Source organism: Perca fluviatilis, chromosome 17, assembly GCF_010015445.1.
Source record: "Perca fluviatilis chromosome 17, GENO_Pfluv_1.0, whole genome shotgun sequence".
Lineage (NCBI taxonomy): Eukaryota > Metazoa > Chordata > Actinopteri > Perciformes > Percidae > Perca > Perca fluviatilis.
This window is the reverse complement of record NC_053128.1, coordinates 30,328,026-30,354,909: the sequence shown is the minus strand read 5'-3', so window position 1 is coordinate 30,354,909 and position 26,884 is coordinate 30,328,026. Positions and strand designations below refer to the sequence as shown.

Below are 26,884 nucleotides of genomic sequence, written 5' to 3'. Positions count from 1 at the left end.
AGAAAAACCTGCTCACGACCAGGTTAGGTTCACAGGGTCAGTTACCATAGTAACTGACTCTGAGGTTAAGTTACCTCTCTTTCTGAAACGGAAAACCCAGAGTTTCCCTCATCTCAGGGTTAACCAACTCAGAGTTTTCACTAAACCTGCTTTCTGGAACGGGCCTCTGGTGGATTTCTTCCAGAAGACCATTCGTGCCTTCGGCGAGTGGTGGTAACCAATGACGTTCTAAAACCATATAGCCTGCGGGGCAGAAAGGCAAAGAAGGCCTTCCAGGACCTGACACTCTGCAGGGTTATAACAGGCAGGTGTTATTTTATTGTTCACATCAGTATTAAGCTTAGCTCGGCTGATAAGAGGTTTTAATTTGACTTGTAACTTTGCATCATTTTGACTTCTACTCTAGCAGCCTCCCAGAAAAACTTCCCCGCCTTGACTGCAGCAGACGTGGAGGACTTGATTGGGCATGTGCTGAAGTTTGCCCCACACAGACGGTAAATTGAAATTCTTCTATGTGATGTTCATAATAATCCAAGGAATGGGAAAACTATCAATATTTTCGATCAGAAAAAAACAGGGGTGTTAGTAAGGCAGTTTGTCTTGCTTTTGTCAACGTGTTCATTCTTAGTATGACATATTCAACTTTTGTTTTTCTTTTTAGGCCAGCTGAGAAGGACTTTTTCCTCAACGCCATCCTTAAAAAGGCTCAGCAGAGGATGTACTTCCTACAGCAACTGGACAGCAACAGCTGTTGAACATCCCCACTTTGGCCATTCACCTACACATTACATACTTTATCATTCCAATATGCATCTTGCACACTACTTTGCACTATTACTTTGCACTCTACATCCCACTCCATGTGTACTTGTAATTTCTTTTTTAGGCCTTTTATATTTTGTTAATTTTATATTGTATATTAAAGTTTTAAATCCCATCAAGTTTGCCTGTTCATTCATTCCTGCTCATGCACAGACAGTTTAAAGTAATAATAAAATTGGCACCATGGTTGTTAAAGTTTTTTAGCGGAATGTAAAAAAAAATAAAAACGTAACGAACGGGAACGTTCGATGTAACTAAAAGTTACATGAGGGAGCTTTCCATGGGAGCCAAAACCGAACTAAAACCTAGCCTTCAGGGAACGTTCCCGCAACACATAAATTGTTAGCTGGGTTAGACCCTCATTAACAATTAAATATAAAATGAAATAACTGCGATAATTTCAGCAGACTGTAGAACGCACATGAAGCGGCGAAGATCATCACAGCAGCATAGTCAGTCCTTCCAGAAAAATGCGTAGTTCTTTTGTGATTGTCGCGGGCAAAAATCCTTGATTATGCGGCACGTTTTCTTAAAAAATGCGATGGAATATGCGGGATATTTATGCAATTTTATGCGATGAAATTGCGGGAACTTGAAAAAGAGAAAAAAAAGTGACACATGAAAAAACACACAAGGGCAGTCCCTCCAGGATTTCGCGGCCTTTTTTTGAGACTGTTGCGGCCCAAAATGCCTGATTGCGCGGGAGCTTTTTAAAAAAAATTGCTGATAAAAGTTGCGATGTCTTTTGTTTGTTTGTTGCAATGAAGTGGCGAGAGGCAGTGAATGTTGCAAAAAAAGATTTTTTTTGTATAGTTCTTTAAAAATAAAAAGGAAACTTGTTTTTGGGAGAATAATAATGATTACTATTAATTTATTACTCTGGGCTGACATTTACTAGTAATCTTACCAAAAAGGCTCAGGATGCTGCAAATGTTCGTATAATATGAAAATGGCTGGTGGATTTAAGACAAAAAAATAATAATTTGTTGAATGAATCAAATTTGAACCCATGTGTCAGTGGCTTGTTGATCTTTATATTGTTAGTTCATTTCCTATCCTGGCCACACACACACATTGATAAAGTACATATTGGACTTGCACTTACAATAATGAGCATAGCTGTCCTCACTTTAGGTCATCCTGTCTCATCTGTGGTTTTTCCTGCATCAATCGTGTGTGTGTGTGTGTGTGTGTGTGTGTGTGTGTCAGTCAGTCGCGGGGGGAACGGAGCAGCCCCGCCCACTGCAGAGAGCCGACAGGATTGAAACAGCAGCAGCTTTCAGCGACTTTAGAGTGACAAATCGTTACAGCGTTCATTGATATTAAAATGTCTACAGGTAGGCAGGACGGTCTGAAATGTTTTGCACGGTCTTTCACTTTACGTTTTGTTGGTAAATGTGAGATGTACGAGTCACACACGTGTCTCGTCCACGGTCTCGTTTTCATATCAAAAACAAGGAAATGAATTTGACCCGTTCTCACTCCCGCTTGGTCACTGGCTGTCACAGTGGGACTGCTGGGATTGTCGCGAGTAATGAAAATGTGTTAGGGGGCCCCGGCTGTCAATCAATATCTTCCAGTCACGCGGGCCCGATTGGTCCGGGCCCGTAAGCACCGCTTACCCTGCTTACTGATAGTTACGCGTCTTGATCGAACCACCAGCCTTCTGATTGGTAGGCGACCGCGCTACACCTGAGCCACAGCCGCCCATAAAGAAGTGTCTTTTAAAATAACCAATAATTCTAATCCTCCCCAAATAAAAACTATCTAAACCAAACGGAAGCCTTAATCTTGTTAAAAGCACCACTTCAGTGAATTTCTAACATCCAATGTATCAACAACCCATGCAACTAACTTTATGCACTCATAACAAAAGTATTTGAACCTGATGTATATACAAAACGAGGGAAAAACTGCAAAAAAAGGTCCACTTTTTGAAGGTCTCCCCCACCTTGCAGTAGGCTGACCACGGACCTGCCGTTGCACATCTGAGGGAAATATTTTACTCTGTACTCGACTACATTTGTCTTTTTGACAGCTGTAGTTACTTTTCAGATGACAGTGTTACCTCCCCTTCGTGTCCAGTGAAAACCACGTATCTCCAGATGTGGTGATGTTGAATGTTTGTGATAATCTAAAGGATTAAGTCTTCCTTTACGTGTTGAGAAAATTCACCTCCATAAGCTAAATAAAGTCTTTAAAAAGCCTCCTGGATCAGCTTGAAAACGCACAAAGCTGCAATGATAAGTTGACAAATGGAAACCTTTTGATAATTGTCATTAACCATTAAAGTAAGTTTTCATGCAAAAATGGCAGAAAATGCAGTTTTCATCCTCTCAAATATGGAGATTTTTCTACTTCTCGGTTTGAAAATTAGAATAAACTGAATAGATTTGGGTTTTGAACTGACAAAAGAAAAACTGGAATGGAAGATTTCTGACAATTTGTAGACGAATAGAACTTTAGTTGCAGCCGTAATCATCCCAAAGGTGAAAACAGGGCTGTTTTTCTGACATCACAAAGTTTTAAAATTTTTTAGAGATACGTGGTTCTAAAACTGAAAAGATAAATTGATAGTTGTCAGCTATTAAATGAATCGCCAACTATTTAGACAATCGATTCGATTTGAGTCATTTTTTGTTGTTGAAAACTACTACTTCTTTGATGTCAGCTTGTTAAATGTGAATATGTTCTAGTTTCTTCTCTCCTCTGTGACAGTAAACTGAATATATTTTGAGTTGTGGACAAAACAAGACATTTGAGGACGTCCTCTTGGGCTTTTGGGGAAACACTGATCCACATTTTGACATTTCAGAGACCAATGAAAACTATGAACATAATCGCTAGTTGCAGCCCTACTTGGTTCTCACAGGACAACGACGCTACAAACATGGCGATCTTAGTACAGACCAGAGGCCTGTACTATGAAGCGAGACTTGGCGTTAACGAGGTGACTTCAGGTTCAACCCAGGATTTTCTGTATCACGAAGGTGGATCACTTGTTACCGGGTTCAATCGCCGTGGTAACTTATGCTGAACACCTAACCTGGTCGGGAGCAGGTTAAGTTGGAGATTAGAGATCAACCGGTGTAAAAGCACTGCCCACTGACCCATTCATTCTTGATCATAACGGCATCATCGTTCTTAGAAGATCCTGTGGACCTTGGTGCGCGGATAGTGAGAGGTGTGCTCAGAAGAGCCAGAACATTTAGAGACCGACAAAACCCTTTGTCATTCCCTGATGACTATCTTTATGAAAGATATAGATTCTCAGCGGAGGGAATTACGTATCTTTGTCAGCTTCTTGAGCCCCATGTTGCCAATGCAACACAACGAAGCCGTGCGCTCACAGTCCCACAGACTGTATGCTTAGCGCTGCGTTATTTCCATATACAGTATATAAGAATGGCCCAACAGAGCCCATTGCTCTGGACGGAGACCAGTGAAGGATATTAGAAGCACTTTTCCGGTGAGTGCTGAGCGTTGCTGCGCAGCCTCCAACTGAGAGAGACAACGTAGATGTGACGTGAGCAACGTGTCTGAAAGTGTGAAGTCTTCTGGTAGCTGTGCCAAGAGAAATCTCAATCATTCCCAATCTTACAGAGACGGAGAGTGTAGGTCTATGTAAGGAGATGGACACATGGGCACAGGCTAATTATTGATCACTAAAATGCTAGTTAACATTAGGAATTAAACCTAAACAGCTAATGGAAGTCGAAACTGCCTGTGAGCTTCTCCTGTACAATACGGTAATTCCTCTACTATGTGACCCAATCGTTAGCCTATTTTTATAAAAGCGTCTGCTACGGAGCCATAACGTGAGGTACAAGGTAATGGAGCCTTTTATACATTGTCGTGTTTCTTTAGAAACAAACAATGGACAAATAGTCTTTAAAAGCTTCAGATGTAAAGTTATTCGCTGTCAAAGTGACGTCAAAATGAATGGGAGTCAATGGGATGCTAACAGGAGGTGATCGTTTTGTAGCATCAAAATGGAGGTTTGAATTCTGAAGCGAAGCTTACCCCCTTGGTTATTTCGCAACAGGTACGTTCATGTACAGTGTGGGTGATGCGGAGAACCTAAGCAAGAACACCGTCTGCCGCGCAATCCGCAAGATGGTGCGTGCTTTAACGGCACACTTAAATGCATTTGTAGTGTTCCCAGGGCACTTGCCCAATCAATCAAACAATCAAATCAATCAAAAAGGGCTTTTATGAAACAGCAGGTAAATATTCACTTAAACTGAAACTTCATCTATAAATAATCTAGGCCCCTTGATGTTCACCGTTGCATATGAAATTAATCCTACTCCTTAGGCTTCCCGAGGGTAATTGGTGCCATCGACTGCACCCATATCCCCATTTCTACATCGCTGGGGGAGAATGAAGGCGATTTCATTAATCGCAAATCATACCACAGCATCAACGTTCAGGTAAAGCATAAAGAACAGGCTACACATGTTTGGACGTACTGGTAAAGGAGGAGTCCTAATTCACATTGATGTTTCCCTCACATTAATGCTATTATGTGGATGGACATTTTACACAAGATGCTTTTTGCAGATGACTTGTGACCATCGATGTTTGGTTACCAGCATTGAGGCAAAGTGGCCTGGGTCTGTCCATGACTCCCGGATCTTCAGGGAGTCTGCACTGTGCCACAAATTAGAGCAAGGTATGGCAATTGCAAGTAATATGTTGCATTTTGTAATACTGATAATGCTAATATCAATTTTCATCAGGGTACGCCTGCCTGCCCTTTCTGATGACCCCCTATCCTGACCCGAACACAGGGCCACAGACTGCTTGTAACGTGGCACTTAGCAGAACAAGGGTCAGGATCGAGATGACCTTTGGCATAATCAAAGCACGCCTCAACTGCCTGCGTGGCCTTCGAGTGGCCGCAGACCGGGCTTGTCAAATTGTGACAGCCTGTGTCGTGCTCCACAATGTGGCCACAATAAGAAAGGAGAGAGCCCCACCTGTCAGCCAGCAACCCCCAGATGTGGTACACCCCCTCACCCTTGACTACCCTACTGGCAGGGCCGTGAGAGAGGCTATTTCACAGCAGTTTTTTGTTTAAGGGGAGACTGAATTTAGAATTCAGTTGGGCTATTTTGGTTCCATAGCATTTGAGCTATACGGATTTTCTTTAATGGCTGTTGCCACCATATTCTCATTAATTGAGTGGTAAAAAGGAGATATCCAAAGTGTGCCCAGTGTAAAAACTTTGGACTCTAATATGTTGACAAAATGAAACAAGGATTTTCATTCAGTCTTATTCCAATGTTCTGATTTCCATCCTGGAAATGTATGCAAATGTAATCATATTTTACAACTTAATGCATCATTTGCTGATTTAAACATACATTTACAGGAAACCAGGAGTGAAAACAATAGCTGACCTAATATTAGTTATCACCTGGGGAGGTTTCATGTTGATAGGTTATCCCTATTCACTGGGGTGTCTCCCCCTTAACCCTTTCTGTTGTCCTTGGGTCAATTTGACCCATTTTCTAATCATTTCCATATCAGTAATTTGGGTTTCTTTCAACCACAACATTTCAAACAAAAAACAACATGTATGGTACCGTACAATGCTCTTCACAAGTGAAATAAATGATAATTTCACTACTTTCAGCTGTTTCAAAACACAATAAATAGGACATTGAAAGAACAAAATGGTGAAAACCCCCACAAAAGACTCAAAGTCACAACAAAAAACTTTGGGAAAAGCCACAAAAAAATTGTTAAAAGACCAAAACGTAGAAGAAAGTACAAGAAATACATCCTCATGTGTTGCCCCTTTCGTAGGAACACAGAAAAAGTATCAGTGTAACTGTAAGTTTTGTCATTTATACATTCAGTCATGTACTACCTTCTTCTCATGTTCCAGCTTTTCTATCTCCAGCCTTGTTTTTTTAATTAAAAGCCTCTTGTACTCAATGTCGAGCTCCAGGGTTCTTTTACCTAGGGCCCTCCCATTGTCTGCTCCAACCTGAAACAAATAAAAGAACATTGTCCCTTTGCAAGGCACACTTGGAGGAAGTTGAAGGTGTCCATTTGACTACTGTGTTTCAAGGTCCATTGCTTACCACGTGGCTTTGTCTTGGCCTTGGGGTGGAATATGTTCCTCTTCCTCTTCCTGCTGAGTTTAACGCCATAGCAATTTAATCAATTGAGTCATATTTGAAATGAGCACTTTAAGGACTTGTGTCTCATGTTCAGACCACCACCATTAGCAAGTCATTACAGACACTTCAATCACAGCCACACATTCTCACCATCTGTGTTGCAAGTGGTAAAAATACTCAAAAGTGTACCCCCATAGCGCTCTCTGAGCAGGCAGACACAGTTTCATCATCTAGGACTAGGACCTCCACCTGAGGAAATAAATGGCCTATTTGATCAATATTCAGCAACCACATATGGCATACATACTGGCGTATGACTATTAGTTTCACTGTTACCTCTGTGTGGCACAGTGGGACGACAGTGGGTGGTGGCAGCAACACCACTCTATCTCCGGTCACTGCAGAGAACAGTAATACATTTCACTCCTACAATATTCATAAAGAATTGTTGAACGAACATGGTCACGTAGATTACTTGACACATACCCTGTAGGTATGCCTGGGTCTGTGAGCTGCTGCCACCAGGGTCAGAAGAAATGCCCCCTTCCACTCCTTCCATCAGGGGCCAACCCTGATTGCTGGAGAGGGCCAGCTCCTCAGCAGGAGTGAAGTCCTGTGGGGGAGGGCCCCCTCCAGTCTTCTTTGCCTCATTTTTCTTCCTGTTGGCTGCAAATTCATTGTTCTATAGGCTTTTTGTATACCAATATCCTACAAAAGGGACTGACCCCGCAATTCTGCCTTGTAATTGTTGGCCTTACAATATGTGCAAGTATTGCTACTGCTACATACCATTTTGAATTGTGTTTTTATATTTAAATTTTTATTTGCTCCCACGATCGTTTGCCACAGGGTTGCAACTAAAATAATACAGCAACACAAGTTAAACGTTATGGAATGCACAAGTAATTATGGTCAGATCTTTCTGCTGTGGCAGTTATATCAATAAGTCATGTAACTTGCGCATTTATAGCGTCTGCTATTTTCTGACAGCTTTCCCTCCTTGCTTTGGCAGCAGCGACTGTGTTGCTTTTAGCCTGTTATAGGTTTAAATTCCTGATAAGTTTGTAGGATTACTCCTCCTGAGTGAAATATGCGGCTCTTGTTTTGTCCACGTTTGCGTGATCACCGCCCCTTTTATGTGAACGCGCGCGTCTCTAGATTGGAAAAACCTTTGACGGGTTGACCGTGGTTGTTAGGTTAGGTGAAGCCGGTTAACTGGAAGAAATCCAGGGCTTGTTGATCTTGATTTGTAGTACAGGCCTCATGATGCATGGCTGTAGATTAAACTACCCAACAGTATATAAAAAAGGAGTTAAAATGAGCACAACATTAAACATCTACAGCAGGAAAATGCAACATAAAAATGAATGCAGCAGGAATATTACTCCAGAAACATCAGATACAGTGGCTTGAAAAAGTATTCATACCTCTTGAACTTTTCCACATTTTGTCACATTACAACCACAAATGTAAACGTATTTCATTGGGATTTTATGTGATAGACCAACACTAAGTGGCGCATAATTGTGAAGTGGAAGGAAAATTATACATGCTTTTAAAATTTTTTTTTTTACAAATAAAACACTGAAAAGTGTTTACTCCCCCTTTACTCAGATAGCCCTAAATAAAATCCAGTGCAACCAATTGCCTTCAGAAGTCACCTAATTAGTAAATAGAGTCTACCTGTGAGTAATCTAATCTCAGTATAAATACAGCTGTTCTGTGAAGGCCTCAGAGGTTTGTTAGAGTGAACAAACCCAAGGAACATACCAGACAGGTCAGGGATAAAGTTGTGGAGAAGTTTAAAGCAGGGTTAGGTTATAAAAAAATATCCCAAGCTTTGAACATCTCACGGAGCACTGTTCAAGCCATTATTCGAAAATGGAAAGAGTATGGCAAAACTGCAAACCTACCAAGACATGGCCGTCCACATAAACTGACAAGCCGGGCAAGGAGAGCATTGATCAGAGAAGCAGCCAAGAGGCCCAGGGTAACTCTGGAGGAGCTGCAGAGAGCCACAGCTCAGGTGGGAGAGTCTGTCCACAGGACAACTATTAGTCATGCACTCCACAAATCGGGCCTTTATGGAAGAGTGGCAAGAAGAAAGCCATTGTTGAAACAATGCCATAAGAAGTCCCGTTTACAGTTTGCCACAAGCCATGTGGGGGACACAGCAAACATGTGGAGGAAGGTGCTCTGGTCAGATGAGACCAAAAATTGAAGTTTTTGGCCTAAATGCAAAACGCTATGTGTGGCGGAAAACTAACACTGCACATCACCCAGAACACCCCATCCCCACCGTGAAACATGGTGGTGGCAGCATCATGCTGTGCTTTTCTTCAGCAGGGACAGGGAAGCTGGTCAGAGTTGATTGGAAGATGGATGGAGCCAAATACAGGGCAATCTTAGAAGAAAACCTGTTAGTCTGCAAAATACTTGAGACTGGAGCGGAGGTTCACCTTCCAGCAGGACAGCGACCCTAAACATACAGCCAGAGCTACAAGGGAATGGCTTAGATCAAAGCATATTCGTGTGTTAGAACGGCCCAGTCAAAGTCCAGACCTAAATCCAATTGAGAATCTCTGGCATGACTTGAAACTTGTTGTTCACAGACGCTTTCCATCCAATCTGACTGAGCTTGAGCTATTTTGCAAACAAGAATGGACAAAAATGTCAGTCTCTAGATGTGCAAAGCTGGTAGAGACATACACCCAAAAGACTTGCAGCTGTTTATTGCAGCAAAGGTGGTTCTACAAAGTATTGACTCAGGGGGGCTGAATACTTTTGCACGCCACACTTTTCAGTTTTTTTGTTTGTAAAAAAAAATTTGAAAACCATGTATAATTTTCCTTCCACTTCACAATTATGCGCCACTTAATGTTGGTCTATCGCATAAAATCCCAATGAAATACATTTACATTTGTGGTTGTAACGTGACAAAATGTGGAAAAGTTCAAGGGGTATGAATACTTTTTCAAGCCACTGTAGAAGAGGAAAACACTGACAGGAACATTTCACTGTACTACATGCATTACTCCACATATTTCCCTGAGTTTAGTTGATGCTTATGATGACCTCTGGTGGTCAAATGTTTAAACAGAGCGTTCTCCAGGGAAGAATCACATGTTGAGTGACAGCACATACACAAAGTTAGCTTTTCAAGTTGCTTTATTTACACCATCAGCAACATTTTATTCAGATTGTGTTAACAAATGTCCTCAGAGAACCGATTAGAAGGTACAAAATGGTACACGAACAAATAAATCTTACGGGAGAACAAGCCCAAACTATTTTAGCTCGCCACAGTCGGCGATGACAACCTTGGCTTTGTCTTTTGGTTTGCCGCCGTCTGTGCCGTAGCTCTCCATTTTCTTGACAACATCCATGCCCTCCACAACACAGCCGAACACCACGTGCTTCCCGTCCAGCCTGGAGGGGAGAGAGGCCGATTAGTACGCCAGACGAACGCCTCAAGACTGCTGATTTAGGGCTGCAGCCAACTGTTATTTTCATTGTTGATTATTTTCTCAGTAATCGATCAGTTGTTTGGTCTATTAAATGTTAGAAAATGGTGAAAAAATGTGGATCGGTTAGTACGTTTACATGCACACTAAGGGCACCTGCACGCTGCCTGCGTGGCGTGAGCGTGTCAGCTGTGTGGCGTGTCAGTTTTTATTTTGGCTCCCATGTTAACAGGTTAGAGCGTGCACACTGACTACGTTTACAAGCTGTCAATTTTCGGGTTATGGTCGGGTTAAGGTCACTATTCGGGTTTCTGAAACATTCGGAATAACCCGTTTACATGCGTGAGCAGAGAGAGTTACTCCTGCATGGAATATGTAATCAATTGGCGATATCCCGACGTAAACGGCGACGCACGGTTAGCGTCTGGACGTAGCCTACGGACAACCTTAAGACGCAATAACTTCTCGGTCCCCTTCTTATAAATCTCACTATCTCGGTACTTTCTGCCGTCAACAAAAGACATTATATTCATGGTTTTCACCACACTGATGAAGAAATTGGTTTCCTCCTCGCTCCAAAAGTGTGGCGCTGTGCTGCGTCTCGCCATGTTTACATCTACTTCTTGTTTACTTCCGGCATACTGTGCGCAAGTCTATTGGTTTTGACATAAACGCAGATATAAATGTAATTAAAAAAATAAAAAATTATGATTTTTCAAATACTGCACCTGTCAATACAGAACGAAATATTCTGTAGCCTATATGGCCGTCAATACTGCCGACATTCTCTTTGCTGTAATCAAATCAGTATATATTTATGTTAAACATGAAGTATACTACTGCTTGAGTGCAGTAAACTTCCACAACTCTCTCCCCATATGTTGAACAAGGGTGATCCAGCCGCGTCAGACACGTTTCTGGTGTGCAAAGACATAGAAAACGCCACGCAGCAGCCACGCAACTGACGCGCAACAGAAACGCCACGCTCACGCCATGCAGGCAGTGTGCAGGAGCCCTAATATTGCACTATTATTCCAGATATGACATTATGAGTTTGATTCAGTTCATGTTATATTCCGGTTGTATTTTCTGAATAAGGCCTTTTTCCGATTAAGACGTGGGATGACGGCCTCTTGCCCGTTTACGGCTTACGGTCGGCTCTGTGCGTTGCTATGTTTTCTGCACACAAACCAACCAGCCGACAGTTTGCAGGGCTGCAGACCCGATAAGAAGGAGAAACACAGCTACTTTTAAACATGATCAAAGACTTGGATATCAACAGGTTTATGGATATGAGCGCACATCGCTACGCCGACCTTTTCGAGAAGCTGGTTGAAGGAATGAAAGAGGGACGCTGTGTGTTCGCACGATCCAACAAGTCCGCTACTGCTGTAAAACATAAAGCGTATTTTGCACGGCTACATGTAAACGTGAATATTAAACTTTCTTTAGCCATGTAAACAGCTTAGTCCGAATGTGGTCTTTTTCGGAATAAGGGCATAAACCGGAATATTATGTGCATGTAAACAGAGTTTCCCAAAAGCCCAAGATGACGTCCTCAAATGTCTTGTTTTGTCCACAATTCAGTTTACTGTCACAGAGGAGAGAAGACACTAGAACATATTCACATTTAACAAGCTGGAATCTAGTTTTCCTTTCATAAAAAAAATTACTCAAACCGATAAATCTAAATAGTTGGCGATTAATTTAATAGTTAACTGAATCGATTAATCTTTGCAGCTCTAGGTTGATTAAACCTGAAAGCAGCAGCACAGGGGTTAAAGTGGAGCTCACCAGCTAGTTTTTTCTGTGCAGAGGAAGAACTGGGATCCGTTGGTGTTGGGCCCGGCATTAGCCATGGACAGGATGCCCGGGCCTGTGTGCTTCAGCTGGAAGTTCTCATCAGCAAACTTCTCCCCGTAGATGGATTTGCCTCCAGTTCCATCGTGCCTAGTGAAGTCCCCGCCCTGAAAAAAGTAAAGGTTAACTCAGCATTTGTGGCCACAGCCATTACAAAGATCTAGTTCCTTGTCTTCACTGTACCTGGCACATGAATTTAGGGATGATACGGTGGAACGTGGAGCCCTTGTAGCCAAAACCCTTCTCCCCAGTGCACAAAGCACGGAAATTTTCTGTTAAAAAAGACACGGCACTTCATTAACTGCAGAAAAATAAAAAATTAAATTGTTCATGTCACAAGTAACAAGCACTATTTCTCAAACTCAAACCACCCGAGGTCACTAGCCAGGCTGTTGAGTACTTTATTAATTATCTTTTGCATCAATATTTTCCATCTAGCTCTACCTGTGATACTACTTTGCATTAGGCCTGTAGCGACACGTCAATGTCAAAATTACGTCGACGTCATATTTTTGCGTCGACGCTTCGCCACAGCTCGCCACACACACGTGGGAGACCAAAACGTTGCAGAATGGAGGACGAAACGGCAACCTACTCACAGAATTCCCAACAAAGTCCTGCAAAAAGCCCCAATAAAAGAAAAAGTCCTAAAAAAAACGCTCGCCCTAAATCATCGAAGGTATGGGAATACTTCAAATTTAGCCCCAAACATAAAAGGCTGCGTTATTTGCGCTCTTTGCCAAATGGAGATGGCATACCACTCTAGCCCAACAGCAATGTGGGAGCATCTGAAATGGAGGCACCCCGTTGTCACTCGTGAAGGAGACAATAATAAATAAGTACTAACGTTGGCTAAATTTATTTCATGTTTGTGTAGTGTGTTGTGTAGCTTGAGCTCTACGCACTTCGGTGGTGCTAGCTAACTATCTTAGCTCTCTGTGCAGTTTGTTCGTGCTAGGTTAGTAGCTAACATTAACGTTAGCTAGCTACTGACGCCTAGACAGCTGCGTTTAGCTAACGTTAGTTATCATCTAATGTTGGCTTGAATGGTAGCTAGCTTACGGCTGCAGAACACAGCTATCTATAGTAGCTAACGTTAGCTACTAACCTAGCACGAACAAACTGCAGAGAGAGCTAAGATGCGTTGGTTAGCGTAGCACCACCAAAGTGCACAGCTGCTAGACCTAGCTAGCAGTAGCTTTTAACGTTATATGTCTAACGTTAGCTAACTCACTAGTCACGACTTAACGTTAGTAAGCGTTAACTCATGCTGTGGTCGTTTACGAGTGAAATATAACATAACATAACATTAGACTAACGTTAGCCAGCTTAAACAGGCTGGCCTTTCATTCTGTACAACAGTAAAATTATTTTATTTTGTGTAAAGCAGAAGATTTTTTTGCTGTGCAAAACAGTTTAATAAAAGTATATTAAGAATTTTTTGGTATTTGAGAAACATTATGGTTTTTATTAATCGACAACAGAAAAATAATCGTTATATTAATCGTCCAATTAGTCGTTAGATTAGTCAACTAATCGCTAAAATAATCGCCCGATTAATCCTTTAATAAATAATAGTTTACCCCCAGCCCTACTTTGCCTGCTGAGTGGAGTGATGCTGCTGATATGAGACAACGGGCCTCCCCAATGCTTGCTATTGGGGGAAATTGTTGGGTCTTTCAGAGTGGGGTGTAGACCTACTCTATCTGTTAAGTGTCTTGAGATAAATGGGGTGACGCCTCCGAGCTAGTTCAGGCAGGCAACTCGAGCTGCACCGCTGTATACACGTGTGACACGCTTCACACTCCGTATCATTTTCCAAACACACCCTGTCAATTTGGCGGTCTATTTAAGCTGCTCGTCAATGGCGCTGCTGCCCTGCTCCCGTATTGCTGACTGCTCTGTAAGCTCCACCACCACCCCGGCATCCACCTGCAGGCTCCGGCCAGAGGTGGAAAGCTACTTTATCACCACTCCCCAATATTTCAACTAAACCCAATCTGCGGGGAGTGATGAGGTCGGAGTCTGGCCGCCAAACACAATGCTCTGCTGTTATAATACACATTCCAAATCGGGAGTTGTCTGACTGAACTCCTGTTATGATTTGATACTTCACACGTAAAAGCCCACCCTTCCTACAGAGGCAACGTTCTTTAGCGTCTCTTTATGGTGGGTTGAATCTGTTTGAAGTAGTACTACTTTGTGTCGCTTTGTAGTCATGTTGAGTCTCTTTGCGGTCGTTTTGCGTCTTTGCGGTTGTTTTTAAATCTCTTTCTGGTCATTTTGCATCTCTTTGTGTTTGCTTCTCTTTGTGTTTGCTTAGCATCTCCGTTGTCATATGCATCTTTGTGGTTGTTTGTACTTCGTAATTCTCCTTTTGGTCTTTTTTGCGCCTCTTTGTGGTCGTTTGCATCTCCAAAGTCGTTTTGAGTGTCATTGTGGTCATTTGTGTCTCTTTGTACAGAGTTTCTGCAAGTTTCACCAAGTCAAATGTAAGACTTTTTAAGACCATGAATGACATTAAGACCTTTATCACAACATCAACTGAGCCCTACATTCAGTTTTTTTTAAAGCCAAATATCTCTGAACTTTTACTTCCCCAAAGTTGAGGAAAAAAAAAAAAATCTGTTTTATGTCTGTGGGACAATCCCAAAGAGACTTGCGCCAATAACACAAAAGCTGATTGGCTGCAATATAATATTGCATGTCTGTCTCATTTGTAGTAGTAATACAGCAAAATTTATATTTGGAATAGCGAAAGAAAGAACTACAACACAACGGAATAAATATAAATAAATAAATAAAAAAAGCGCATTAGAGGCATTGCATGGATGTAGGAAAATGAATACCGGTTTGAAATTATTTAAGACCTACAACACAATACTTCAACGAATTTAAGACTTTTTTAGACCCCTCGGAAACCCTTTTTGTAGTCAAAATCCTAACTTCAGAGAATATGACAATTAAAACTGCAGAAACAGAATGATGCATTTGAGCCATTTACTCATAACCTAAACAAGAATGGTCTGGGAGACCAAATATCTCAGTCAGTCAGTAATGTATCTTGCAGGTTTTTCATGTTGGGAGTTACATCAAGGTTGTGTATAAATTGCTGTCATCCACCAGGTGGAAATGACCAACACCAGGACATGTAACGCTAAGAAAAGTTATTTTTAATCCTCTCCCCACTCATTAATCATATAAGTGGTACTCTTCACTGTTTACACACTTTATTTTTTTTTTTGGCTCTACAAACTTGTTATTCAGGCTCTCACAACCTGAGCCACCCACAGCCTCGCCTCCATTTTAAACCGAGACGCTCAGGTGAGGATTGATAGCCAATCAAATCCCTTTGAGGTGTGTGTAAAAAGCCAGAGCAGCTGCAGATCTCTGGTTACAGTTACTGCTGCATGCAATCAACTTCAGAAAGCTTTCAAACACTTACCTGCAGTCTTTGGGACCACATCAGCCCGGAGCTGCAACACACACACACACACACACACACACACACACACACACACACACACACACACACACACACACACACACACACACACACACACACACACACACACACACACACACACACACACACACACACACACACACACACACACACACACACACACACACACACACACACACACACACACACACACACACAGAGAGGCCTTTTTTTTGAATCAACTGATACTTATTTAAGCCGCCGATTTTAAACAATAGTTGAAATACACACAAGTTAAGTGATGCTTTCCTTACCTCCATTACAATCCTGCCAGTCTTAGCTCCATTAATAGTGATGTCGAAGAAAACTCTGGGTTTCGCCATGTTTCTCAACGAGCTTGTGCTTTAGAGTGGGAAAGATACTCTTGTATGGACAGCGTGCCAGACAGGATACACTTCCGTATTTAAGTGAGCCTATGCACCGGAAACGCAGAGGCAGCCGACAGCCAATCACAACCAAGGTTCAGGCTCAAAAATGGACCAATAGGTATGAAGATGGGCGGAGTTAAGCGGTTGGAAACGTTGCTACAGGGGCGGAGCAATGAGCAGGCAGACCGGTTTCTGAAAAAAAAAAAGTTGAAAGCATTGAAAGCGTGTACAAACGTGTTCAAATCTAACCCACCCCAAAATAATAGGTAAGGTTAAAATGCCTTTCAGTGGGGAAGAAAAGGGAGGTGGCTATCTTCTGGAAATATGTGTCCCTACATGAAAATAAAAGTGTTTTTATATGTTGTCTACTCCCATGACAACTCATTGCAACCAACTAAAACCCTACTTTTATTTAAAGTGCACTAATGATTGTCTATTCTGACAGAAATCCCACCTGGTGAGAGTATAACTTACATTTAGTCAGTTAGTGAAGGCTACATCAGTGATAGACTTTAGTTAAGAAAAAGTACTAATACCACACGGTGAAAACACCATCACAAGTAAAAGTCCTGCATTGAAAATGCAATTTAAGTAAAAGTATGAAGGCCTAAGTATCGTCAGGAAAATGTACTTAGAGTATTAAAAGTAAAAGTACCCAATGCAGAAGAATACTCACATTTCAGAAACTGGAAACAATCCAAACAGTTCTGTGTTTAATGGTCTAAGCCAAGGACCCCTTAACTGAAAGAGACACGGAGCAGGGACCCCCTACTACACATATTAACATATCATATCACATATATAAAATAGAGTTGCATATTAAACTGGGCCTACAATAACGTGAGGGCGGCCTAAAACCTTTATACATACCGTTTCAGTGCACAGAATACTAAGCTATTACAATATTTGTTGGCATGATTTAATAAATCAAGTTTTAATGTTAAACATCCATGTGGGCACAGTGAATCCTTATTAACTGTATCTGTGGAAGGCTCCCAGTGATTATCTTACCTTTAGGCCAGTAAGCCCATCATCAGTGTGTTTTTTTTTTTTTAACAAACAGGCTGATTTATATTTGCTAATAATTTGTTGGGTCATGAGCGAGAGAAATGGGTTTCCTCAGGAGGGGGGCTGGCGTCTCCCTTAGAGATAGGGTGAGAAGCTCAGTCATCCGTGAGGAGCTCGGAGTAGAGCTGCTGCTCCTCTGCTTCGAAAGGAGCCAGTTGAGGTGGTTCGGGCATCTGATGAGGACGCCCCCTGGGCGCCTCCCTAGGGAGGTGTTCCAGGCCCATCCAGCTGGGAGGAGGCCTCGGGGGAAGACCCAGGACTAGGTGGAGGGATTATATCTCCACCCTGGCCTGGGAACGCCTCGGGATCCCCCAGTCAGAGGTGGTTAATGTGGCTCGGGAAAGGGAAGTTTGGCCCTGGATAAGCGGACGATGATGGATGGATGGATGGAATAATTAAGACATTTTAATTTATGAAAAAAACATTCAAATATTGCAAAGAAACTCCCTTCATTTACTTAGCCTGATGATGGTCTAGTACCAAAACGTTGCCTACTATTACATTTATTTGTTGCAAGTCAGACACAGGAGTTTCTTTGCAACATTTGACTAACTTCTCTCCCTCCAATGCACCTGTCGCATGTTATAGATGTGCAAAGTTTTTTGTAATGAAAAAGTTTCAAAAAATGAATAATAACTTCAAAATAATAACTTAGTGGCCCCCATGCAGCAACTCTGAAGACCCCCTAGGTCTAGACCTGAGGACCCCCTGTTGAAGATCTCTGGACTAGTCATTTCAGCTGGACTTGTAGGCGGTTATATTGTTGGGTACAGGGTTGGTAGTTTAATTTATAATAAAAAATCAGAAGTACTTCTGTACTTCTTAAGTAAAAGTACTAATATCACAATGCAATATATACAGTGGAGTGAAATGTTACCTTTCAGTAGTTGACTATGATATTTCTGGATTCACGTTAGCCTGCTGTTACATTAATGTTTATGTTGCACTCACTCTAACTCTATGTTTCTGTGTGCCACTGCCAAGATTCAATGTTACCTTGTACCTGTAATCTTAGTATGATTTTAGTGAGGTGAGATGTTTTACTTCTGATTTTAAAGCATCTTATAACTAAAAGCACTCTCTGAATAATCCCTGAAACTGGCTGACATAGAGGATTTTTGATGCTTTTGTGTGCAGCAGCCATCTCTCAGTGGAGCACTACATCAGGTCAGTCCCACTCAGACACTTAATAGACAGCTTTGCATCTGGTCATGCTAACATGTAACACTGGTTTAATCTACATTACCATTCAGTTTGAGCTCTTTGTGTGGAGCAGTCATGTCTCCTGGAAGCATGTCCCCAGCTGTAGCTCCCTCTGGAACCAGTAAGCTGAACATGACATCAGGTCAGTCCCAGTGAGATACTTCTTAGCAGTGTCAGCAAGCTTTGATTTTCTCTCTCTTCCTCAACCCACACAACGAACATCTGACTCTTCTGATTGCTTAATCCTCGCGTCGTCTTCCTGTTGACCATCAAATTGTTATCCTTTTCCGACATTTTTCTTGCTTTTTTCAACGCTTTGTTTCATTAATGGCCGATAAACCTAACTTAAATGACATTATACCTCATTCTTTATTAAATTATGAATAACTTTGAATAATAGTTAAGATGAGAGGATGTTCAGTGGATCACAGACTGGTTTATGCCAAAGTTTAGTCAGGACTTTTTCAAATGCTATAAAATTTAATAAAAAAATAATTCAATGGAAGTAATGATTAATTTTATCTGTGAAGAACGTTGTATGGGTTCCATACAACGTTCATGCATGCATCCAGATTATTTTGGGTCAATTTGGTTGAAAGAAACCCATATTTGTGATAAAAAAAAGCTTTTAAAACGGGTCAAATTTGACCCAAGGAATACACAAGGGTTGAAAACTAAACTTTTTTTGACTGATTTTTTTTTTTTTTTGGGAGGAACTACTAATGAAACACATTTAGTTTTAGCTTAATATTTATTGTCTCAGAGAGGAAATGTTGGCTGAAAAAAACAACAGGTGATGGTCATCTCAAAAAAAGAAATGTTGAAAAACTGACAAAAAAAACATTGATAAAAGCAACAAAAACATAAAAAAAAAGACATAAACAATCAGCTCTAAACAACAAACATGGAGCCTAAAATAACACGGTTCAACGTGAAGGTTTCTACTTGTCCGGAGACAGTTTTTACTGGCCCCTTTCTTTTTTTAAACCTCAAAGAGGAATGTTTGAAAAAACGTTTTTTTTAAAAGCATTGAAAAAGTAAAGAAAAACATTGGGAAAAACATGTCAAACTTCGGAAAAACTGTGAAAAAAACGTGAAAAAACATTTTTTTATAAAGTCGAAGTCATTGGAAAACAAGTCAAATGTAAAAGAAAAAAGTCCTAAAACGTAAAAAATTACTTGGAAAATGTTCGAAACCGTCAAAAGTGTAAAAGCTTTTTTTTTTTTTTAAACATCTCGTGTCAGGCAGGTGGGTTGTTATATTTATTTGCCCCATGTGGTGTTTTATTTGCCCCGGGCCATCAGGAAACCCTTGTTGTTGAACCCTGAATAAGTTGAAGAGTTAAAACACAGAATTTAACCCTTAAATGACTTCTGTCTATTTCAGTTTACACAACTCAGCAGAGTCTCCAGAATAATGAACCATTAGTCCAGCATAGAGCGGCTGAGTGAATGTGGTCTGGACTCTGTGGAGGAGAGTCATGGTTTCAGAGACGCTGTAGAAGGACAGGATACCTGCACTGTGATCCAGGTACACTCCTACTCTGGAGGACTCAGGACCTGAGACATGAGTGTGGACATTGTTGTACCAAAATATATAACTGTTGTTGCAATATAACGCCCAAGATTTGTCATTGTATCCAAATCCACATTCAGCCGACCCCCCTGCTCTGATGATGTTCTTGTATGCGACTGCTACATAAACTCCTCCTCCTCTCCTCTCCACCTCCCAGTAACAACGTCCAGTCAGACTCTCTCTACTCAGGACCTGAGACCAGTTAGTGAATCTGTCTGGGTGACTAGAATAAGACTGTTGTTGATTCATGAATGTTACTTTCCTGTTCCCCTCAGATAATAACAGCCGTGTGTGTGCTGTGTTTGGATCCAGTGTGATGTCACGTGAATATTTTAAGAATCCAGCTCTGGTCTTGGGCTCTGGTTGTGGTTGTGGCAGTAAAACGTCCACTTCAGTCCCTGTCAGTGAGATGTTTGTCCTCTTCTCTCTCAGGACGTCCTGTAGTTTATCTCTGACTTCTGACACGGCCGCTGTCACGTCCTCAAAGCAGCTCAGAGGACGGATATGGATGCTGGATGCTGATTGGCTGAGTGGTGACAGTGAGGGGTAGTTGTGTAGAAACTGGTTGTGATCCTCTGTGTGCGAGAGCTTCTTCAGCTCAGCGTCTCTCCTCTTCAGCTCAGTGATCTCCTGCTCCAGCTTCTCCTGAAGCTCTCTGACTCGACTCTCTTCACTTTTCTGCCTGGATCTGACCTGCTGCTCCACATCAGAGCTTCTTTTCTCCAGGAGACGGATCAGCTCAGTGAAGATCTTCTCGCTGTCCTCCACTGTTTTATCAGCAGAGAGATTGATGGCCTCCGCCTGCTGTTGAAGCAGCTTCACATCTTTCTCTCTGTCCTGGATTCTCTGCTGGATGTTTTGTCGACTCCCCTCGAGCTCTCTCTGCCTCTCAGCTCTCTCTGCTGCAGCTGAGACTGTGTCGTGGCCTTTATGTTCCTCCACAGAGCAGAGATAACAGATAAGCTGCTGATCATTACGGCAGAACATCTTCATCACCTCATCATGACGAGAGCAGACGTTCTCCTGGAGCTTCTTGGACGGCTCCACCAGCTTGTGTTTCTTTAATGGAGCGACATCATAATGAGGCTGAAGGTGTTTCTCACAGTAAGAAGCCAGACAGACGAGACAGGACTTGTGTGCTTTCAGTTTTCTCCCGGTGCAGAAATCACAGACCACATCTCCAGCTCCAGCATAGCAGTGATCAGCAGGAGCAGCTTGGAGTCCAGTCTTCTTCAGCTCCTCCACTAAATCTGCTAACATGGTGTTTTTCAGCAGGACAGGCCTCGGTGTGAAGCTCTGTCTGCACTGAGGACAGCTGTGGGTTTCCTTCTCATCCCCTTCATCCCAGAAACTGTTAATACAGTTCATGCAGTAGCTGTGTCCACAGGGAGTAGTCACCGGATCCTTCAGTAGATCCAGACAGATGGAACAAGAGAAGGTTTCCCGGTCCAGCTGAACTCCTTTCTGCGCCATTTTACCGCTCAGTGACAACGACTGTCTGAGTCTCACTTCCTGAGAAGTGGAACTAGTCTGAGCTCTGATCTAAAAACAGCAGTGATACTCTGTTGTACTTCAGCAGCGTGTTGGTTACACCAATCTGCAAACTGTAGATCTGAAGGGGAGGGGTCAAGGAAATGAGTGGACAGAGTGGAGCTGGTTGTGTTTGAGAGCAGTGAGAGGAGGGAGGGGTTATCAAGCTTTGCTTTATTCCTGGAAGAGGAGCGCTTTGAGAGAGATACTGGGTGTGTTGTAATGCCCATACACCAGTAGTATGACAGAAAAAGATTAAGTATGTCCAAATACATAGTATGTCAAATGCAGAATGACAAAAATATGTCCTAATGCATTCAGATGTATTTGGCAAGCCAGTGTGCTTTTCTGACCCACAATCCTTTGTGCAGCATATCTGAGCAAGAGGCTCAAAGTTCAAGCTGTGATGTTATCACAGAGTCTTCAGTCCCAAATGTCTGCAGACTGTACTGCAGGCATCAGTATACATTATGTAAGAGCAGCTGCAGTTTGTACTAAAAGTAAAAAAAGTAAAAGTACGTGATGAGGAACGCAGCAACACTTGTTGACAACAGAGCTCATTTGTCATTTAAAACTCTGCTGACTTCAGCTTTTAGGAGGTAAACTCTTCTTAGAATCAGAGGGTTTGGAGACGGCCCCCCAGTTTACTAAATGACTGAGTTGTCCTGTTATTAAGTTTAATTAAACTTTATATTGTTTACAACAATTCAATTACAGTCCTTGACAGATTAGAGTCAAATAAAACGAACTTAACTCTAACTTTTTCAAGCTATCTCAAACACCGGAGTGAAATAAAATCCCAGCTCACACAGTCCTAGGTAAGAAAAACAGCTCAAACACAGCAGTCAAGTTAACATCAGACAGCAGATACAGTAACAGTGAAGCAGAGAAGTCTATTTAAAGAAAGTACTCAGCCTAGATTCAAGCAGTCTAGCAGTTAGAAACCTCCACAAGTCCAATGCACACTGCATGTTTATTATAAAAGGTTTCCATCAGCTTCAAGACATGTTGTTAACTAAAAGCTGCAGACAGAGTGATCTGAGGAGCTTTAACCTCCACTACATCCCTGGTTAGCAGGATGAAGGAGCCCTCTTGTGTCCTGCATCAGTTTACACATTTCACTTGTTAACCTGCTGGGATGTTCACTGCAGGAAGACATGTCCAAACTTCACACAACATCAGTAAAGAGACATTTAAATATATGTTATATCACACTGTGTCTGTTTGTTCACAGGAGTCACACCCTGTAACACTGATGCTGCATTCAGGTCTCATGAGAAACATGGGAGAGAATAGTTTCAGCTCTCAGGTTGAAAATAGTATTTGGGGAAAGTGAGATTTGAGGCTAAACGTTAAAACATCTCTGACTTCTTAAATTGTGATGAATCAATGTGGAAATACTTGAAACCAAATGTAAAGAATCAACTACACATTATCTGTTGTCTTATGTGTGTCGGGACTTTTAAGTCTGTGTAATATTTATTGACTCAGTTCAGAGAGGAAATGTTGGCTGTAAAAAGCAACAAGTGATAGAAAACTCTGCTCATTTCTCTGTGACGGAGCAGTTTTAGTGAGGAAAGTTGAAAGGACAGAGACTGACTGACTCTAAACATGACCACTGTACTTTGTGGTGTTTCAGGAGGAAAAGGGCCTCAGTTATTCTCTCATATCAGTTTCACATTTTCTCTGTCAGCTTTGTCTGAAACCCTGGAATGAAGACAGGAAGAAAAGACTTTGTTCATGTTAGTTTATTCATCATGTAAAGCTTCAGTTTGTTCACACATCCCATCAGTAAAGTCTGTTCAAAGACTCTTGTTCAATGATTTCATAAAGATTCACTTCATCCACACAATCACTTTGTTAGACCAGAATCTCAGCTGTTAAAAGAGAAGAATGAGTTATTGATTATGATTATAGGCGTTATTTACAGGGGAGATGGGGGGGTTACAACCCTATAATCCATTCTGGGCTTTTTCTGAAGTTTTTCTTGCTTTTTTGGACGTTTATGTCCCGTTTTCTGTCATTTTGTCCATTTTTTTCAACGATTTTGTTGCTTTTTTTTGTAGGTTTTTGTTGCTTCTTTCAATGTTTTTTGTGGACAATTTTTTTTCACTGTTTTGTTGCTTTTTTCTGAGTTTTTGTCGCCTTTTTTTAGGCTTTTTTCCCAAAGTTTTTGTTGCTTTTTCTGATATTTGTAATCTTTTGACGTTGAGGTTCTTCTTCGACAGAGTTTTGGAGGTTTTTGTCTCTTTTTTCCTACAATTTTTTCAATGTTTTTGTTGCTTTTCTCAATACATGCATACATGTCCCGGGACCTCCCTGGATAGTTGGAGATCTCAACCCCAACAATGTTGAACCCAAAGTTACCCTTGATTATGATAACAACATTTGGTCCAACGAACAAATAAATGTAAATAAAGAGAAGAAAGTGTGCAGGATAAAGGAGGTCTGGGGCTTTCTCTCTTCAGAGCCATGCAGTGGATGAGACACAACAACATACAAATACATCGATACAAATATTCATCAAACATTTAGAGCACAGAGAAGTTTTCATGTTCAGTTCAGGTCAACTAACATCATCATGAGCAGTGGAACAGACACAAGAAGGAGCGCCGCCTAAAGACACTCAACCATTTACACAACAACTAATGACAAGATGTCAAAGTACCGCCCACAATGTTTGATTGACAGCTGATCTCTGAGCAGCGAAGAAAAGCCTCAACAATCAGCTCTCAGCAACAAACATGGAGCCTAAAATAACACGGTTCAACGTTAAGGTTTCTACTTGTCCGGAGACAGTTTTTACTGGCCCCTTTCTTTTTTTAAACCTCAAAGAGGAATGTTTGAAAAAACGTTTTTTAAAAGCATTGAAAAAGTAAAGAAAAACATTGGGAAAAAAATGGCAAACTTCGGAAAACTTGTGAAAAAAATGTGAAATTATTTTTTTTATAAAGTCGAAATCATTGGAAAACAAGTCAAATGTAAAAGAAAAAAAGTCCTAAAATGTAAAGAATTACTTATAAAATGTTAAAACCGTCAAAAGTGTAAAAGCTTTTTTTTTTAAAAACATCTTGTGTCAAGCACCAACTCAGTTCCTGATTGGCCAATGGCACATTCAAATTTAGGAGCGTTCTCCGACGGGACAAGAGAACGATGACGTCTGTTATGATACGATCAACAGGCAGGTGGGTTGTTATATTTATTTGCCCCGGGCCATCGGGAAACCCTCAATGTTGAACCCTGAATAAGTTGAAGAGTTAAAACACAGAATTTAACCCTTAAATGACTTCTGTTTATTTCAGTTTAAACAACTCAGCAGAGTCTCCAGGATAAACCATTAGTCCAGCATAGAGCGGCTGAGTGAATGTGGTCTGGACTCTGTGGAGGAGAGTCATGGTTTCAGAGACGCTGTAGAAGGACAGAATACCTGCACTGTGATCCAGGTACACTCCTACTCTGGAGGACTCAGGACCTGAGACGGGAGTTTGGACTTTGTTGTACCAAAATGTATAACTGTTGTTGTTACAATTTAGCGCCCAAGATTTGTCATTGTATCCAAATACACATTCAGCCGACCCCCCTGCTCTGCTGATATTCTTGTATGCGACTGCTACAAAAACTCTCCCTCTCCTCTCCACCTCCCAGTAACAACGTCCAGTCAGACTCTCTCTACTCAGGACCTGAGGCCTGTTAGTGAATCTGTCTGGGTGACTAGAATAAGACTGTTGTTGATTCATGTACGTTACTTTCCTGTTCCCCTCGGATAATAACAGCTGTGTGTTTACTGTGTTTGGATCCAGTGTGATGTCACGTGAATATTTTAAGAATCCAGCTCTGGTCTTGGGCTCTGGTTGTGGCAGTAAAACGTCCACTTCAGTCCCTGACAGTGAGACTTTTGTCCTCTTCTCTCTCAGGACGTCCTGTAGTTTATCTCTGACTTCTGACACGGCCGCTGTTACGTCCTCAAAGCAGCTCAGAGGACGGATATGGATGCTGGATGCTGATTGGCTGAGTGGTGACAGTGAGGGGTAGTTGTGTAGAAACTGGTTGTGATCCTCTGTGTGTGAGAGTTTCTTCAGCTCAGCGTCTCTCCTCTTCAGCTCAGTGATCTCCTGCTCCAGCTTCTCCTGAAGCTCTCTGACTCGACTCTCTTCACTTTTCTGCCTGGATCTGACCTGCTGCTCCACATCAGAGCTTCTTTTCTCCAGGAGACGGATCAGCTCAGTGAAGATCTTCTCGCTGTCCTCCACTGCTTTATCAGCAGAGAGATTGATGGCCTCCGCCTGCTGTTGAAGCAGCTTCACATCTTTCTCTCTGTCCTGGATTCTCTGCTGGATGTTTTGTCGACTCCCCTCGAGCTCTCTCTGCCTCTCAGCTCTCTCTGCTGCAGCTGAGACTGTGTCGTGGCCTTTATGTTCCTCCACAGAGCAGAGATAACAGATAAGCTGCTGATCAGTACGGCAGAACATCTTCATCACCTCATCATGACGAGAGCAGACGTTCTCCTGGAGCTTCTTGGACGGCTCCACCAGCTTGTGTTTCTTTAATGGAGCGACATCATAATGAGGCTGAAGGTGTTTCTCACAGTAAGAAGCCAGACAGACGAGACAGGACTTGTGTGCTTTCAGTTTTCTCCCAGAGCAGAAATCACAGACCACATCTCCAGCTCCAGCATAGCAGTGATCAGCAGGAGCAGCTTGGAGTCCAGTCTTCTTCAGCTCCTCCACTAAATCTGCTAACATGGTGTTTTTCAGCAGGACAGGCCTCGGTGTGAAGCTCTGTCTGCACTGAGGACAGCTGTGGGTTTCCTTCTCATCCCCTTCATCCCAGAAACTGTTAATACAGCTCATGCAGTAGCTGTGTCCACAGGGAGTAGTCACCGGATCCTTCAGTAGATCCAGACAGATGGAACAAGAGAAGGTTTCCCGGTCCAGCTGAACTCCTTTCTGCGCCATTTTACCGCTCAGTGACAACGACTGTCTGAGTCTCACTTCCTGAGAAGTGGAACTAGTCTGAGCTCTGATCTAAAAACAGCAGTAATACTCTGTTGTACTTCAGCAGCATGTTGGTTACACCCATCTGCAAACTGTAGATCTGAAGGGGAGGGAACAAGGAAATGAGTGGACAGAGTGGAGCTGGCTGTGTTTGAGAACAAAAAGAGGAAGGAGGGGTTACAAGCTAACCCATATGTCCATACTACCATTAGTATGACAGAAAAAGATTAAGTATGTCCAAATAAATAGTATGTCAAATGAAGAATGACAAAAAATGTCCTAATGCATCTGGATGCAGTTTGCAAGCCAGCGTGCTTTTCTGACCCACAATCCTTTGTGCAGAATATCTGAGCAAGAAGC

At 41.9% G+C, this 26,884-nt stretch overlaps 3 protein-coding genes and 1 pseudogene across 3 annotated transcripts; 1 reads left to right on the top strand and 3 right to left on the bottom strand.

Annotated features, from left to right (window-relative positions):
- The first annotated feature begins 3,712 nt into the window (after positions 1-3,712).
- On the top strand, positions 3,713-6,046 carry LOC120545068 (annotated as a pseudogene).
- A 4,060-nt stretch (positions 6,047-10,106) lies between these two features.
- LOC120545426 (peptidyl-prolyl cis-trans isomerase-like) lies at positions 10,107-16,200 on the bottom strand. The gene is made up of 5 exons (XM_039779732.1): positions 16,040-16,200; positions 15,726-15,756; positions 12,464-12,552; positions 12,215-12,387; positions 10,107-10,385 (listed from the first exon to the last, which is right to left on the bottom strand). Exons 1-5 carry the CDS (start codon positions 16,106-16,108, stop codon positions 10,244-10,246), a joined length of 504 nt encoding a protein of 167 aa, XP_039635666.1. The 5' UTR covers positions 16,109-16,200; the 3' UTR covers positions 10,107-10,243.
- A 2,956-nt stretch (positions 16,201-19,156) lies between these two features.
- On the bottom strand, positions 19,157-21,603 carry LOC120545413 (tripartite motif-containing protein 16-like). The gene has a single exon (XM_039779708.1). It carries the CDS (start codon positions 21,471-21,473, stop codon positions 19,803-19,805), a length of 1,671 nt encoding a protein of 556 aa, XP_039635642.1. The 5' UTR covers positions 21,474-21,603; the 3' UTR covers positions 19,157-19,802.
- Positions 21,604-23,649: 2,046 nt separating this feature from the next.
- LOC120545414 (tripartite motif-containing protein 16-like) lies at positions 23,650-26,521 on the bottom strand. Its single transcript, XM_039779710.1, has one exon. It carries the CDS (start codon positions 26,483-26,485, stop codon positions 24,824-24,826), a length of 1,662 nt encoding a protein of 553 aa, XP_039635644.1. The 5' UTR covers positions 26,486-26,521; the 3' UTR covers positions 23,650-24,823.
- Positions 26,522-26,884: the final 363 nt, after the last annotated feature.

Bases quoted from the DNA above. Each gene is read 5' to 3' on its own strand.
- LOC120545414 (XM_039779710.1), bottom strand. From the start codon at position 26,485: ATGGCGCAGAAAGGAGTTCAGCTGGACCGGGAAACCTTCTCTTGTTCC.
- LOC120545413 (XM_039779708.1), bottom strand. From the start codon at position 21,473: ATGGCGCAGAAAGGAGTTCAGCTGGACCGGGAAACCTTCTCTTGTTCC.
- LOC120545426 (XM_039779732.1), bottom strand. From the start codon at position 16,108: ATGGCGAAACCCAGAGTTTTCTTCGACATCACTATTAATGGAGCTAAG. The intron at 12,553-15,725 runs GTAAGTGTTTGA...CTTTTTTAACAG, and splicing joins TGTGGTCCCAAAGACTGCAG to AAAATTTCCGTGCTTTGTGC. The intron at 12,388-12,463 runs GTACAGTGAAGA...TACTTTTTTCAG, and splicing joins TCCCTAAATTCATGTGCCAG to GGCGGGGACTTCACTAGGCA.